Source organism: Microcaecilia unicolor, chromosome 5 (genome assembly GCF_901765095.1).
Source record: "Microcaecilia unicolor chromosome 5, aMicUni1.1, whole genome shotgun sequence".
NCBI lineage: Eukaryota > Metazoa > Chordata > Amphibia > Gymnophiona > Siphonopidae > Microcaecilia > Microcaecilia unicolor.
In genome coordinates, this window is record NC_044035.1 from 113630783 (window position 1) to 113648255 (window position 17473).

The 17473-nt window shown below is 42.6% G+C and overlaps 1 protein-coding gene across 5 annotated transcripts in view; it reads left to right on the plus strand.

Annotated features, from left to right (window-relative positions):
- Nucleotides 1-17473, plus strand: part of ADK (adenosine kinase) — a 656244-nt gene that overhangs the window by 158351 nt on the left and 480420 nt on the right. For 4 of the 5 annotated variants that reach the window (XM_030203209.1, XM_030203211.1, XM_030203212.1 and 1 more), the window contains exon 3: nt 4031-4084. In XM_030203209.1, the coding sequence (XP_030059069.1) occupies nt 4031-4084 (54 nt within the window). Of the gene's footprint in view, nt 1-601; nt 673-4030; nt 4085-17473 lie in introns of those variants that run through there. The other variant, XM_030203214.1, reaches the window with a different exon arrangement.

The window sequence follows — 17473 nt, forward strand, 5'->3', positions numbered from 1 at the left end:
AGGCGATCGCCAATACTGGTAGGGACAATACAAAGTGAGGTTATGGTAGAGTAGTGAACAGTGTGATAGACACATTAGGGGTCATAAGAAGGAACTGTTAACTGTTTGAGTCAAAAATTGGTAACTGCATGGGTTGGGGCTCTTCCAGTTTGAGGATGTTTTGAACCTCCTTTTCAACTCTTTCTTACTACAGGCCATCCTGTAACTTAGCTGTCTGACACTTCCAAATTTTTTATACAGGGGAGCTATTCTATTTGATTGTGCACTAGTGGGTCCTTGTATAAGTTTTCTCCAGAATGTTTCTGCTTCAGGTTTTTGTGGTGGTGTGTTCACTTTACTAATGCTTCTTTCCCAGTTCTGGTAGAACTGTTTTGGGTTCTTTCTAAATATTTAATTTTGATATCTCTCTCGTATTTTTTCTCTCTCTTTCTGCTTTCAATTTATTATAAACTTAAGGTATTCTCTTAATTTATTAGGTTTCAGTTTGTGTTTGAGGGTACCATAGGCACTAGATTACAGCAGCATTTGAATATTTATCACTTGTTATTTGGGGTTCAATCAAGATTTTCTAGTTCTGAAGATGATCATTGCACCTTTCCAGAGATTGCAGAAAGTGCTGGACAGGAGGAATTGAGCTTTTGTGATGCAACGTGATCTGTCAACAGCAGTCAGGTTAGTCAATTATGATTTGCTTCTGGTATATTTGAGCGTAGTTGGAGTTTCAGGTGCAGTGCTAAAATGGTTTCATAGTTTCTTTAAAAATTGTCATATGAGGATATTTTGAAGAGAAGCTAACCATACTATGGAGAATGTGTTGTGGGGTTCCACAAAGCTCTCTTGTCCGTTTTGTTCTCTCTCTATTTGAGGGTCATTAAGTAATGTCATCACACCTTTTTTTTTTTACCTCTTGTATTGTCATTGTGGTTCTAGTCTTTCCACAAAAATTCCATAACTGATAAATTATTGTATATGGTCAGTGTTTTTAGGCATATATATATATATCATTAGATGTCAACACATACTTAAGATGGACCCAGAGAAGAAACAGATTTTCTGGTAGGTGATGGTAGATGGTATGGCCGGCAGGCCATATTTACTGACCAGCAAGGCTGTGTAGACCCAAGTACATTATCTATTAAAAACATATATACGATCAACTGAGACAGGTGACTAAGGGTATATTTCATAGAGTATTATTTGAGGAGTTTAGTCTAGGACAGTGTTTCCCAAGTCCGGTCCTGGAGTACCCCTTGCCAGTCAGGTTTTCAGGATATCCAAAATGAATATGCACGAAAGATATGCATATAATGGAGGCAGTGTATGCAAATCAAGTTCATGCATATTCATTGTGGATATCCTGAAAACCTGACTTGCAACGGGTACTCTAGGACTGGACTTGGGAAACACTGGTTTAGGAGGTTATTCTGTTAGTTATTTAAAGCTTGAATAGGTGTTTCACAACAATTCACCAAGCTTCATGTTTTACACAGTGATACTGCTGAGATGATTGTAGGGAGCTTTAGTAGGGACAAGGTAACAGCTTAATTCATTGGTTCCCAAACCTGGTCCTGGAGGCACCCCATCTAGCTAGGTTTTCAGGATACCCACAATGAATATTCATGGAAGATTTGCCTCCACTGCATGCAAATCTCTCATGAATATTCATTGTAAATATCCTGAAAATTGGCTGGGGTGCCCCCCGGACCAGGTTTGAAAACCACTACCTTAGTTGATCTACATTGGCTTCCAATTTCTAGTATTGGCTTCTAGTACTATTTAAATTATTCCTGTAAATGTTTAGAATTTTATAGAGAATAATTCCAGATTTTATGCAGTCTTGCGTTGCTTGGTATGTCCCAGTAGAGAGTTTGCATTCAGAAAATCAGTTTAATATGGTAGTGCCCAAAATAATCAATACAGCAAGAGTAAAGCACGTAGTTCTTAAAAATTGGTGTGAAGGAAGAGCCTTAATTCAAAGATGCGGCATGGGGCCATGTTTTGGCAAAATGCCTGCTTTAGGGATCAGCTGTGGTTATTCCAAAAATTCAATAATTTGTGATCCAACACATATTCAATTGAGAGAATGTTGAACTGTGTTGACAAACAGCATATAGATTGCCATTGAGAGGTTTTATGCTATGTGCCTAGCTCAGTCACATCCAAATTTAATCAATTATATTGGCAGGAACATAGAAAAAGTTCCCTAATATGGATTTGATGCAATTTATGGAATTCTCTACATCTAGAGCTTAGGAAACAACCCTTATATGGTTTATTTTGTCAAAGCCCTAAAACATATTTGTTTTTATGAATTATAAAGTTTCTTTTCATACATTTAACATGTATTCGTTGATTAGTGAGGGACGTTGGCTGCTTTGAGACATTAGTTCTGGATGGGAAATTGAGAGCTGCAAATGGGTAATTATTATGAACATGGTTATAGTAATCTTCTGGAAGAATAACTATTGAGATGTTTGTAGCAACGTTTTGTATGCTGATATTGTCTGAAATGATCTTTATATTCCACCTTGAGCTATTGGTTAACAAGAATATAAATTCCCAATTTAAATTCCATTTGTATTTTGCTTTTAGTGTGTTTCTTCCAAAAGGAGGAGTTTCTATCTATCCTTAAGTACAAAAGTAATGCCCTCTGTCCTTGTTAGTAAAATTATCTCAGTAATAATTCTCATATATTGGGGCTGCTCCTCTGTTTGCTCATTAAAAATGCAGTCTAGCTTGTTTATAACAGGTATCCTCCTGAGGACAGCAGGATAACAGTCCACAGAATCCAACCCTCCTTCACTAGGGTTTTGCTTCTACCAAGGCCTTATTATAAGTAAGGCTGAGGGAGCTCAGTGCAATAATGATATGTAATGTTCTGCTCATGATCAGTTTGAGCATCAAAGAATCTTCAAAAGTGTTGTTGTTTTTTTTTGTGTGCTGGTGTTACCCATGCATGTTGACTGTTAACCTGTCAAAGATTATCTGAGGAAAGTAGGATAAACATCTTTACTTTCTACTTTAATTGTTCCTTCTAGCCTTGATAATTGTTAGTTTTATTTTTTTAGAAACGTGCTGTCGAAGAGACAAAAACTGGTAGAGCTTTTACTAAAGTATAAGAAGCTGTGCACTCTACCATTTATTTTGAACTAGCCATTGAGCCCGTAAAAACAGGCTGGTATTGGGGTTTTCCTTCCCCCCCCCCCCCCCCCCGCGAGGTCGCCACCGCTCCCCTCCCCCCCCGCAAAGTCGCCACCGCTCCCCCCCCCCCTCGGAGTTGCCGCTGCCACCCCTCCACCCAGCCCGGGCCCTCTCTTCACTTCTGAACTTACACATCCATTCGCCGAACGCAGCAAAGCACATCAGCTGAGCTGCCGTGGATCCTTCCTTCTCTGCCTGTGGCCCCGCCCTCCTGTGACATAACGTCAGCGAGGGTGGGACACAGGCAGAGAAGGAAGGGGCGGCTCAGCTGATGTGCGTTGCTGCGTTCGGCGAATGGATGTGTAAGTTCAGAAGTGAAGAGAGGGCCGGGTGGAGGGGTGGTGGCGGCGGCGGCGACTCCGAGTGGGGGAGGGGGAGCGGTAGCAACCTCGGCGGCGCAGTTTCCCTTTCTGTCCCGCCCCCGTCATCACATATTGACGCAGGGGCGGGACGGAGAAGGAAGTCTCTACTGCGCATTTGCAAGTGAGTCGGTCACTCGCCATTTATATGTTTGAAATTTAAATTCCTTAAAATTTTAATTCAAAAAGGCTATTTCATTCATGATACATGTCTTTTGAAATCATGAAGGTGTATATATTTATTATGGAGGGCAAATGCTATAATACCATCCACTAATAGTTCTATGAGTGCTCTAGCATGCCCTGTTGAATATTTCTTCTACTGCTATATATTCATGAGAATTAATTATTTTTGTAAAATGAAAAGATACATTTAATTTTTCTTTTGAGAAAAGATTGATAAAGTGATTGATGTTAATTTCTTTTAAAATGTATATTGATTTTTTGTTTTGTTTTGTTTGAATTTTTAGGTATGGCTTGAAAGCAAACAACCAAATCTTGGCAGAAGACAAACATAAAGAACTGTAAGTTTCAGGTAGTTTGGGCTCCAAGCAAAAACATTCTTAATGAGATCTTGATTTTTCACATTTAGGGGTCATGTGCATATCCACTAATGCATGTTATTTGCCAAAGGGCCCATATTTATGGAATGGGCCCTGTAATATTTTAACAGCATTAGTACATGATGTTAGTAAATGACCCCCTTAGTATTTTTGTGTATCTGTATTCCATGATGTTTGTTAAATTGTTTATTCACACTATTTTTCTTTTGTGATACCCATTACTGAAAGATTGGCTTTCTGCCACCGTGGTCTCCTAAGGCCCTAAAGGGAGCTGTTTGCATACAGTATCTATAATATGTGTAAATCAAAGAAGTCAGCTAATGTACCAGTTAGCTAAATAGGGCATGATTAAAAAAAATAGTGTGACCTAGCCAAGAGGCTAACTTCAGCAGATGGATCGTTTAGGTTCAACAGATTAGAAAAGTGCTGTCAGATATCTTTCCATCCTGATGAGCCTGAATTGGAAGGTCAGCTGGCGGGACTCATAGATGAAAAGGGTAATGTGAGTCAGGTATGCCACACAAAAGCAGCTTGTATATTTGAGTTGAATTTTGAGACACATGAAGTCTGACCTAGATGGTTCAAGGAGTGCTTTTTTAATGATATCTTAAGCAGCGTCTGGTAGCTTTCCCTAGCTGTCTACAGCATGCCTCTTCCTTTGGTTACCAGTTTCACTGTCAATCTTCATAGATTTAGACATCCCATTTTAAAAAGCCAATGGATATAGGTTTGGAGATTAAATTTAGCTTCTCCGAGGACAAGCAGGAACACTACATTCTCACATGTGGGTGATGCCATTGGACCAAGCTCTGGGCGGGAACTGCTCATCGGTTTCAGTAGACTTTTAAGAGCATTGCATTACACTGCACATGTGTGTGTCTTCCAGCCTGCTGCTTTTGTGCTAAACCTCACCAATTGCCATTTTTCCATAGATCTTTATGGTTTTACTTTGCTAGTTCTCTCTCTCAGCTTGCATCTGGCGATATTTATTTATTTGTTACATTTATACCCCGCTCTTTCCCGCTCGATAGCAGGTTCAGTGCGGCTTACATAGTACGGGTTACAAACCAGCTTATAATCGAAAGACAAAAACGCCTATATTGCGACCTAAATCGGGAGATAGGCGTTTATCTCCCAAAAACGAATAACGCGGTATAATCGAAAGCCGAACTTGGACGTTTTCAACTGCACTCCATCGCGGAAGCGTACAAAGTTGACGGGGGCGTGTCGGAGGCGTGGTGAAGACGGGACTGGGGCGTGGTTATCACCCGAACAGAGATGGGCGCCTTTCGCCGATAATGGGAAAAAAGTATGCGTTTGTAGCTAGAATTTAGGGCACTTTTCCTGGACCCTGTTTTTTCACGAATAAGGCCCCAAAAAGTGCCCTAAATGACCAGATTACCCCCAGAGGGAATCGGGGATGACCTCCCCTGACTCCCCCAGTGGTAACTAACCCCCTCCCACCACAAAAAATGATGTTTCACAACTTTTTATTTTCACCCTCAAATGTCATACCCACCTCCCTGGCAGCAGTTGTTAGGGGGTGCAGTAGACTTCAGGCAGGTGGACCCAGGCCCATCCCCCCCCTACCTGTTACAATTGTGCTGCTTAATGCTTAGTCGTCCAACCCCCCCCAAACCCACTGTACCCACATGTAGGTGCCCCCCTTCACCCCTTAGGGCTATAGTAATGGTGCAGACTTGTGGGCAGTGGGTTTTGAGGAGGATTTGGGGGGCTCAACACACAAGGGAAGGGTGCTATGCACCTGGGAGCTCTTTTACCTTTTTTTTTGTTTTTGTAAAAGTGCCCCCTAGGGTGCCCGGTTGGTGTCCTGGCATGTGAGGGGGACCAGTGCACTACGACTCCTGGCCCCTCCCACGAACAGATGCCTTGGATTTATTCGTTTTTGAGCTGGGCGCTTTCATTTTCCATTATCACTGAAAAACAAAAATGCCCAGCTCACAAATTGTCGAATAAAACATGGACGTCTATTTTTTTTTTTTTTTTCGAAAATACGGTTTGGTCCGCCCTTTCACGGACCCGTTCTCGGAGATAAACGCCCATGGAGATAGACGTTTTCGTTCGATTATGCCCCTCAAAGTATCATAGAAAGAACACAGCTGTAGAATAGTAGAGTTATGATGCGGTTGTTTAGAATAGGTTAAGATAGGTGATATAGGCAAGGGAGGAGGGAGGTATGTTTATTTCAGTCTGTTGTGCAGGGTCTTATTCCCTGATAGACTTTTTAGTTAAGGTTTTTAGTTGTTTTATAGGTTTCCTTTCTTTTTTTTTTTTTTCATTGGCTCAATTTTGGCATAGTTGGGTATCTTTTATCATCGAGTCATTTGATTTTTGGTGCATTTCTTTTTTTCTGAGTATGTCCCAGAGAAATGTTTCCAGTGGCTTTAAAAAGTGTTCCTATTGCAACAGGACCATATCTATAACTGATACCCACGCCTCATGTCTGTAATAGGTGGGAAAATGTGGGGTACAAATGTAACAAATAAAAATAATGCCTGGGACCCAGTCATGATTCCTCTCGTCTTCTGTGTTCAAATGTCAGGGGAATCTGTGGTAGTGAGAAATAGCACAAATCAATTTTTGGCACTGATAAGTCTGGCCATGTTGGAGAAAAGATTGGAGTCTTGTTAAAGTGAGTTCTGAAGCAGAAGTTGGACTCAATTTCTTGTATTCAAGCTCATCCGAGTCACTGAAACCTGTGGTGTTAAGGGGTACTCAGTGATTTCAAACAAAAAGCCCACTAAGATGGTGTGGTGCTAGTTTCGGACTCCAGATAAGTATATTTTATGTACTAGTATTAAAGTTACTATTGGTGTATAGAGGATGGTATTTAAGAATTTTTTGCACTTTAATTGACACACAGATTGAGAACATTGGGCTGTGGTGTGCTGTTGGAGTTTGCCTGAATGTCCTTCCGAGCTGCGACATCTTGAATCAGTTAACTGCATAGTGTGGGACAGTAATTTCTGAGTGCTCTCCTATTTTCAAAAACATTTTTTAAAAAGTTAAAAATTATTCAGAGTGTGTGTGTGTCCTCTTTGTACAAAAAAAATAAAAATTATTTGGTGATGGTTTGTGATGCAGATTTTTTGATTTGTCTGGTCTCTTGACATTGGTAGCATAAGTCTCCATTGCTCCTGGAGCTGCATCGAACACTGGGGACACATTAAGAGCATCTTGAGCACCCTCAACTTCAAGTATCAATAGAGGCTTTTGGGATCAGTTATCATCCAGTCTCCTCCCAAGGAAGGATTTATCCTCATCTTAACCCCAAGAGACAAAGATGCTGCACGACTGATGGACGTTAAGGTATACTGGCATTGAGCCCCTTTGGAAAGCAGTGCCAAAAACACTAAGGTGTTAGAGATAAGTGTCCTCAGTGCCCCCATTGTGAGGGACAACTCATCCTCTATGGCATCAGAATGAACACAATTGTATCCACCGAGCCATAGTGCTGATATATCTTCTTTCTTGTATTGGGTCCTATAAGCCCTGGTGGTGCTTTTATTTATTTATTTTTAGCGGCATTTAGAACAAGGAGGTTAGAGTAGCATACAGATGTACACAGAGGGCGTATAATAACAAATTAAATTTCCATAGGTAGAGTAGTAATTTGTTATAAATCGTAATCAGTGCATCATTTTGAGGGACTAAATTAGGTTCAAACCTAGTTGGGTGGTGTGTGGGGCATTTTATTTATTTACTTAGTTATGACCAGGGGTGTAGCCAGACCTCGAGGTGGGGGGGGGGGGGTGCACATTTTGGTTCGCCTCCGCCTTGCTGCTCTCCACCCACTGCCGCCGCTGTACATTTTGGCTGGCAGGGGTCCAAAACCCCTGCCAGCTGAAGCCTTCGTCAAGCACAGGTCTCTGGCGCCGCCGCATTAGCGTTGCCTGCCCTGCTCTCTCTTCCCCTTACATCCGGCACGCTCCTTTTAGTGAAACTGAATGCTCAATTTCACTAAAAGGAGCGTGCCGAACGTGAGAGGAAGAGAGAGCAGGACAGACAATGCCAATGCGGTGGCGCTGGAGACCAGCGCTGGACGAAGTCTTCAGCTGGTGGGGGTTTGGGATCCCCACCAGCCAAACCAGGGGCCCAGAGCAAATTTGAGGGGGCCCAGGCCCCCATGGCTCTACGTAGTTACGTCACTGGTTATGACATTTATATCCCGGATTAAATGTGAATTAGGTTGAAACCTGGTGTGGGAGGTCATTGGCCCCCACACATGAACATGTGTGGAAGGGGAAAGGGATATGTAAAAGATAATGTTGAGGGGGGTACAGGCTCCTCCCCCCCCACAAAAAAAAATAATCTGGAGGAGAAAAGGAAGGGAGATTACTTGCCTTGTGTGTTATTTTTTGGGTTATGGATGGGAATTGTCCTCCCTGGTATGGTGGGAATTGTGCAGATGGGAATTGGTAGGTGGGAACTGACCTAGAACGCTATTTATATTGGCAGTACAGGTATTCCTTTTTCAGCATCTTTACAAAGGAGTTTAGTAGAGAGTTAAGGTTAGTACTGTTGTCGCCATATTTCTGTGAGAAGTTTTGCATTTTGAGTTTTTTTTTTGAGGCTACTGCACTGTTCCCAGGTCTCTCCTGGTTTCCATGGTAACCATGGAAGAGTGGGAATGTGTTGCCATGCTGGGATTTTCTCTAGGTGCAGTGTTTACAGTACTTTTAGAAAGTTTATTCTGGAAGGTGGGTGGCTTTTAATCTGACGGTCACAGGTTCAAGGCTGGTTTGTGCTTAATATTAGAAGCTGTGAAACTCGTCTCTATTTCAAATGGGTCATATTTTACTTCCCCCTCCCATATTGGTTGCCTTCACAAACAGTTCATTGCATGGCTGGGGCAGCTGACAATACTCTACAGTGCTAAATGTTAGCTGTGTTGGTTTTCCACAGCAACTCTGCTCTCTGATAATTGCACACCGAAACTCTTGCATACCAGCTCCAACCATGTAATAGCAGCACCACTAGCTGTATGTTGTAGTGTCTCTATATATTTCTATTGCACTTTTGCACCTTTTCATTGTATTGGACAGCTAGCGATATTATAGAGCTGCTTCAATGCAGAGGAATAGCTTCATGCAGTGGTTCCCAAACCTGGTCCTGAAGGCACCCCGACCAGTCAGGTTTTTGGGATATTCACCATGAATATACATGAGAGAGCTCTGCATACAGTGGAGGCAGTGCATGCACTCTCATGAATATTCATGGTGGATATCCCAAAACCCTGACTGGCTGGGATTCCTCCAGGAGAAGGTTTTGGAACCACTGGCTTAATGGTTAAAGCAACCAGCTGAGGGTGAGCACAGAGATCCAAAGGTTGCTGGTTCAAGTCCCACTGCAGCTTTCCATCAATAGTGCACAATGGTACAAACAGCCAGATTCTGCTACACCATCTAGCTCTGACTCTCAACCACACTAGTTAGCTCTAAAGTGCAGCCATGCCAGCCAGTTCTAGTGCACAGCCACACCAGCCAATTCTTGACACACTGCAAGAAGATATCTTTGGCTTAGGCACTGGTCAGCTGATGTGGCTTCCAAGTTATATTTAGCAAGCTACCTTTTAGAGGTAAACTTTTGTTTGGAGAAGATCTAGAGAAGCTGGTTAAAGACCTAGGGAACTCCCAAGTCTGAGATTGCCAGAGGACAAGCCAGCTTCCATTTTGCTGCCAAGACTATATGGCCTGCTGTGAGTATAATGTAAACTGGTTTGCAGAACTTGTCCGACAGTACTAAAGGTTTAATATCCAATGGTTCACACCCCAACACAGGTGGCAATGATAAGCCAATAATCTACGAAATCAATCCAAACACCATAGTCCAATATTGGGAAATACTACCTCTACTGCTACCTCCATTCAAAGCACACTCAAGGAACGTCTCCACCTCCTGGAGTTCTGGAAAAGCTCACCAACACACAAATATTTTGCGATAATTAAATTGATCCTTCTGGGTCAGACCAAATTCCTCCTCCAGTTCTGTGAATGGAAGTAGCACCCTCTTCTCAAGTAAGTGGCCTAATTGTGACAAACCCCGAACTGCCCAGCCTTGATATTTAGGGTAACTATGACCCAGCGCAAATCCCTCAGCTTTCGTCAGGGAAAAATTGTTTCTGGGTACGAACCCACATTCCCAAAGTTAAAGCTGTGAGTTCACCCTCCAAACTAGGACTCGAATGTCCGGCAAAGAGAGCTATGGAATGTATGACAGTGTTATATCCCCTACCTCATGTCGCTCCATATGCACCCAGCTCTTATTTACATGTCTCTGCCAAGCCACCAAATATTTTAGTTGAGCTGCTATATAATATTGTTTGAAGTTGAGAACCGCCATCCCTTCTCTACCCCTAAGCAGACAAAGGGTCAATCTTCCTACCTGCGGGGGTTTGCGCTTCCATATATATTGGATCACTTGCTGATGGAGAGTTCAGAAAAATCTCTTTGGCAAGGAAAGAAAATGATCAGGTAAGACATAATTTTTCTTTTTCTAAAGTATACGTGTAAATGCATACCTTACCCCAATCCTAACTCCAGGGATGCCTCTAGTATGCAGAAGTGGCTTTTAAAATTGCTCTCTGTGTGACCTTAGTGGCCAAAGAAATAAGAGATCATAGATCAAGTAAGATTTCACAGTAGTCTTACACATATGTTTGTTTATTAGGTTCTTGAAAAGGCCAAATCCAAAACTGGGTCATGGTGATTTACAATCAATAAAAACAAGAGAAAATAGAAAGGAGCCCCATTTGAAGATAGGACAGGATACTTGGTCACAACACAGACATACCCAAATTTAATTAAAAAAAAAAAAAAAAAAGGATAAAAAAATAAGTAAAAATTCTTAACCCTATATGCTAGGTGGGATGTAGGTCAGCTAGGCTCAGATATGGGTAATTTTGTTCCCAATTCCATAGAAGGTGGATATGCCAATTTAAAGTAGTTCTTTGTTTCTAGCTTTAAAAAATGATGTGGAGGCACTGATTTATTGATATCATATAAACTAATGTTGATCCTACTGGCTAACTTTCCTGCTGGTCTGGACTGCTTTGTTAATTAACAAAAGGGAGGCAGGGCAGAAAGGCAACATTCTTAATTTAATATTTATAGTTATAATTTCTTACTTTATTACTCGCAACTTTTATTTGTTCATACTGGAATCTGTTAACGCCGATTACGGTGCTGTGTAAGCCACATTAAGCCTGCAAAGAGGTGGGAAAATGGGGGATACAAATGCAACAAATAATATAATAATAATAATAATAACTGGCTGACATCCCATGAACTTCACCAAAGACTGCTTATTCTCTTTGGTTGCATCTGCCAGTTACTCCCCTTCCTCAGCCTGCCTTCATAATCATTTTCCCTTGGGGAGCCTGTTAGACTCCCAGAGTCACTTCTGCTGGCTGTGGGTGGAATGGAATGCAGCCATCAGAGCCTACCATATGATCCTGCTATTGGTTCCTTGCCTTGGCTAGGTCCTGCACCTACCTGGGGCCCTGAATATTGCTTGCCTTTGTAATCTGCATGAATTTGATGTAAAACAGTTTTACCTAGTTGATACAAGCATCAGAACTGCACCAGTACTGTCTTAGACATAAATCATTGTTGGTTTCCTAAGTATATTATATTTATATTTAGATTAGATCTGTATCAAATGCATATCTGCTGTTAATGATCTGTAACCTGTCATTAAAATCATCCATAATACCTGAAGATTGGAATATGGCCAATATAACACCTATTTTTATGTTTAAATAATTTTTATTGAGAGTCAAGCATTTCAAAACTGGACAACCAACACAATTATATTTCAATGTATAAACAAAACAATTAACGTATTCCATCAACTTTGTATGTCGTCATTTAGCTAGATTTCTCTTGCATTTTAATTTTCTCCCTCCCTCCCTTATCTCCCTGCAGTTGTGGATTCCTTTTCCCCACAGTCTATATTGTCCAACAGAGTTCAAATATTTAGCAAGTAACTTCTTGCTGAGGGGCTCATAGTGTCCCAGAATGGGCTCCACCTCTGTTGAAATTTTTCTCCTTGTTTGGAGTCCATACTTTTAATGCCTATTCGTTCTGTGTGTAACAGCAACATCATTCGCGTGCGCCACTGTTGCCATGTTGGATATCGGCACGATAACCACTCAGTTAGTATAATCTGTTTGCCGATTATTATAGTTCTCAACGCAAAGGCTGTGTATCCTTTCCTGGGTGTGGACCCCAAGTCCGGTCCTCCAAACAGCAAAGCCGAGTCATATCGCCAGACCTGCCTCCACATTGTAGAGACGTATGTGATGATCATTTTCCAAAATTTCTGGATGCCTTCACAAGTCCAAAACATATGGCCTAGAGTTGCTCCACTTTGTCCACATTTGGGGCACTCCCCCCCCCCCCAGGGAGAGAGCCCATGTGGAAAGCTCGACGCGGAGGTATATATGTACGCATGACCATTTTGTACTGTAACTCCCAATGTTCAGTCTTGTCTGTGACTTTCCTGATCGCCAGTATGTGCGATTTTATCTGTGCCGCTTGGACCAGTACTCGGAGGTCCATTGTCCTTAACTGAGCCAGCCTATGATATTCCAATTCTGGTATTGTATCTCGTATGTGTCTGTGATGGTAAGACATTGGTACTCTTTGTTGTGATTCAAACGTATATGCCGCCGAAAGTTCTTCCTGGACATATTCCGTCAAGGATGTCCATGGAAGTTATGAAACATTGTGGCTTAATTGTATATAATAAAACTGGTCTTTACTGGATATGTTATATTCCGCTTGTAATTCCTGGAAGGGTCTCATTCGGCCCTCCCTGGTCACCACTTGCAATAGGTATATAATTCCATTATTTTTCCATCTCTTAAAGGTTGAGTACATTTGTCCAGGTGCAAAGGTGTGATTATCACAAATTGGCAAAAACGGTGTTACGTTTGGTGAAAAATGATGTAATCGGCATACCCATCTCCTCACTGCTCTCGCCGTCCTCATAATCCAGAAGTGTTTTAGGGCCCGTGGGACGGCCACGCCAGTCCCATGTAGGTAATTGCTAAAGTGAGACTCTGGTGATAGGCTCATTTCCAGCCTCGTGTTTGTATAATCCTCAGTATTCCTGTACCAGTCATTTATAGTTCTCATACCATTAGCAATGTTGAGGTGTCTCAGATTTAATAGGCCCAGTCCTCCATATTCCACTGGTATGCTTAAGGTGGAGATGGGCAGGCATGCCTTCTTCCCTTTCCACAGAAACCTTTGTAAATTTGTTCATCCCTCCTGGTCAGATAGATCGGGATAGTCTGAAAAATATATATCCATTTTGGTGCCACTATCATGTTGTGCAAAGCTATCCGTCCAAGCAATGAGACAGGTAGCGCGGTCCAGGCTTGCATTTTATGTTTACTTTCGCTTAGCAGGCGCTGTACGTTTAAGTCATAAAGGTGCTGCAAGTTGGCTGGGAGATATATTCCCAAACATTTGATATGATTGTCTGCCCACACTAGCGGGAATTTCGCTTTCCAACCTGGGTGCGTTCCCCTCTCCACCTCCAGGGCAGATGACTTGGACAAATTCAATTTGAAGCCTGATATCCTGCCGAATCTGTCCAATTCTGCCAACAGTGCCTCCATGGACCTCGGCGGACTTGTCACTGTCAAGAAGAGATCATCGGCAAATGCCAGTACCTTCATTTCCTGCTCTGCCACTCGTATGCCTTGTATCTCCTCTTGGTTCCGAAGAGCACACAGCAACGGTTCCGTGGATAGCACAAATAATGCTGGTGAAAGGGGGCAGCCCTGCCTAGTTCCCCTCTTTATTTCAAATTCCTGTTCTTTAATACCATTTACTAAGACACTCGCTCCTGGGCCCCTGTAAAGGGTGTATATTGCCTGCTGGAACCAACCTGTTATTCCCAGTGTTGTCAATGTACAAAATAAATAATCCTATCCAACCCGGTCGAATGCCTTGTCGGCATCCAGACTGGCCACTATTGCTGGCGTCCCTTCTCCTTGGCATGTTGCCATTGCTAATAGTAGGCGTCATACGTTATGTGTCGCCTGTCTCCCTCTAATGAACCCAACCTGGTCTTTGCCTACTAGCCTGGGTAAAATTTGTGCTAGTCTATCAGCCAGTATCCCTGCCAATAATTTAATGTCCACGTTCAATAGTGAGATCGGTCTATAATCCTCTGCCTTGTCCAGGGACTTTCCGGGCTTTGGTATCAGGGAGATTAGGGCCTTATTAGCATAGCACGGGAAGCACTCTTTTTCTATAACTTTCTCATAATAATCCAGTAGGGCTATCTGTGCGCCTATGGGTAGGGACTTATAGTATTCCCCGGAGTACCCATCAGGACCTGGTGCAGAACGGAGTTTTAGTCTCTTGATGGCTTGTTGTAGTTCTTTTAATGTTAAGGGAGCATTAAGCATACCCATCTCCTCTTGTGTTAAAGTTGGAAACCCTACCTTTGTTAAGTAGTCCTGCATCTCCTCCTTATTAGTTTTTGTACTTGGGGAGTAGAGGGAAGCAAAATAATTTGTGAATATTTGTCCTATTTCTTTCCTTTTTGTTGTAAATTTCCCATGACTGTCTTTAAGTGCGGTCACCGTTCGGAGCCCTCCCCAATTCTTTATTACTTTAGCCAATAACCGACCTGGTCTATTACCAAAACGTTGCAACTTATATTTGTAATAGTGCTGATCTAGTTTGTCTCATGTATTAGGGAATTCAATGTGATTTGTATTGTTTTCATCTTTTCCAAGGAGCCTGGTGAGGGCCTATGTATATGAGTTCTCTTAGCTTTACTCAGCTGCTTTTCTAACTGTAATATACTTGCCGCTCGGTTTTTTTCTTTGCGCTACAGTATGAAATGAGATCTCCTCTCAGGACTGCCTTTGAAGCGGCCCAAAACAATGTAGGATCTTCTCGAGCGTGTTTCTCATTATTGGTTGCGTAATCTTCCCACCGTTTAGTTAAATACTCTTGCAATTGTGGATCCGTGTATAGGTAGGCTGGGTATCTCCATCCCACCCCTCCTATTACATCCCCCCAGGGAATCCAGGTCCACCCAAACTGGGGCATGATTGGAGATCTCCTCTGGCCCAATTGACACCGCCTTCACCATCGGGAACATTGATTGTTCCATTAATATATAGTCTAATCTCGCCAACATACTGTGAGCTCTTGATCTATGTGTGTAATCCTCTCCTGGATGTAACTTTCTCCATACATCTACCAGATTTAAGGTCTTAGCGAGCCGCTTGAGCTCCCCTGCCCTTTGTCCCGAATAGTGCGTGGAAGTTGGGTCCCAAACCTAGGGTCCCAAACCAGGTTAAAATCTCCCACTACCATCACTTTTTGGTTAACCAGTTGTAAGCATTTATTCCCTATAGACCCAAAAAACTTGGGGTTATACTCATTGGGTGCGTAAACTACCACCAAATGGAATTCAACACCTTGTAACCACACTCGTAAGGATATGGAGCGTCCCTGTTCCCCTTTTACTGCTTCTGTTACCTTATATGCTAACCCTTTTCGGAACAGCACTGCTCACCGCATAACACTCCCCCACCCACGAGCGTTGTAATTTCATGTGTTCTAAATCGTTTAGGCGCGTTTCTTGTAGACATGCTATGTCTGCCCTGTGCCTTTTTAAAGCTGTTAATATTTTATTTCTCTTAATAGGGGATGTTATACCTACCACATTTCAGGTTATTACTCTTGTTGGCATGGCGCTATCATGTGTGCGTTAAGTTTGCCACCCCCTTCGTTAATAATAGTTCTCACGAGAGCCATAGTCTCTAGGGTTGCCTGCTGCACTCTGTTCTCTAGTCCTCTCGCAAATGTCAGTTGTCTTTGTCAGGGTCTTGTATCCTTTCAACTGCAGTGAGCCCCTTCTTACTTCCCACCCTCCCCCTTCCCTCCTGCCTTCTATTCCCCATACCTGACCAATACCCTGTCTCATCCACCTACTCTGATGAGAAGAACCCCGGATTTTGTCAGGGACCCCCCCCCCCCCCACGAATTATGTCTTCTCCGTATGTGTGTTTTTATAACGTTCCTTTTACAAGCATTATTTTTCATGTACCCTACATACCTACCTCTCCGTTGCTGTGTCTTTTGGGTTTGGCTTCATACTGGGTCAATCACCTTGTGCTCAAGTAGCTGTTTCTTGGCTTCTTGTACCGATTGGAATGTTTGCCATTTGTCCTGGAAGTGCACCCTTAGCTGGGCTGGGTAATGTAAGGCAAAACGGATTTTCTTGTGTGCTAAAGCTGAGCATAATGGGTGAGAGAACTTTCGTTTCTCTTGTACCGCGAGAGAAAAGTCCTGGAATATCAAGATGTTTTTGCCATTATGTTTGAGTGAGTCCCTCTTCAGTTTGAAACCTTGAAGTATTTTTACTTTGTTTATAATTTAGTATCTTCGCCACTATTACACATGGCCTGCTGCGCTCCGCCATTTTCGTGCCCACGCGGTGTGCCCGTTCGATTATCAAGGGGCCCATAGTTTCTGTTATCGCCAGTTCTCTAACCAAGTATCCAAATTTCGTTCCGGAATAGCCTCATCCAGGCCCACAATTCTGATGATATTCCTGCGTGCCCGATTTTCATAGTCGTCCATCATATCTGCTTGGTTTTTCAGCTGCTGTTGGAGGCTAGCAATGTCGGGGCCATACCCTCTCGGGTTGTCTTCCGCTGCTGACATTCTCGCCTCAAGATCTCCTACTTTGATGCCCAAGCCGTCCAGCGCTATCTGATAAGTGTCTAACTTAATAGTCAACTCTGACCATTTGGGAGTCCAAGCTTTTTCTATTGCCTGCATGAGCTGCGATAGCTGTGCCTCTGTAAAAGTGCTTCCTGGCGGGCCCGTCTCCGCTGCTCGCCTTTATCTTCTCCTTTTTTGCATTTTTCTGCGCCATTTCCTTTGAAGCGCTTTTAAGAAACTTGTCCATATGCCAGAGCGGCTCAGTAGGGTATGTTTCGCCGCTATTTTATTACTTTTGTGGAACCGGGGGATCTCCGAGCTTCGGACACACTGCTCCTCAGCTCATGACGTCACCGGAAGTGTAACACCTATTTTTAAAAAGGGATCCGGGAAATTTAGAGTGGTAAGCCTGACATCAGTGCTGGGCTAAATAGTGGAAACTATTATAAAGAATAAAATCACTGAACACACATACATGGTTCAATGGGACAGAATCAACATGGATTCAGCCTTGGGAAGTCTTGCCTCATCTATTTACTTCATTTCTTTGAATGTGTGAATAAACATGTGGATAAAGATGAGCCGGTTGATGCACTTTTTCGGAAAGCATTTGACAAAGTCCTTC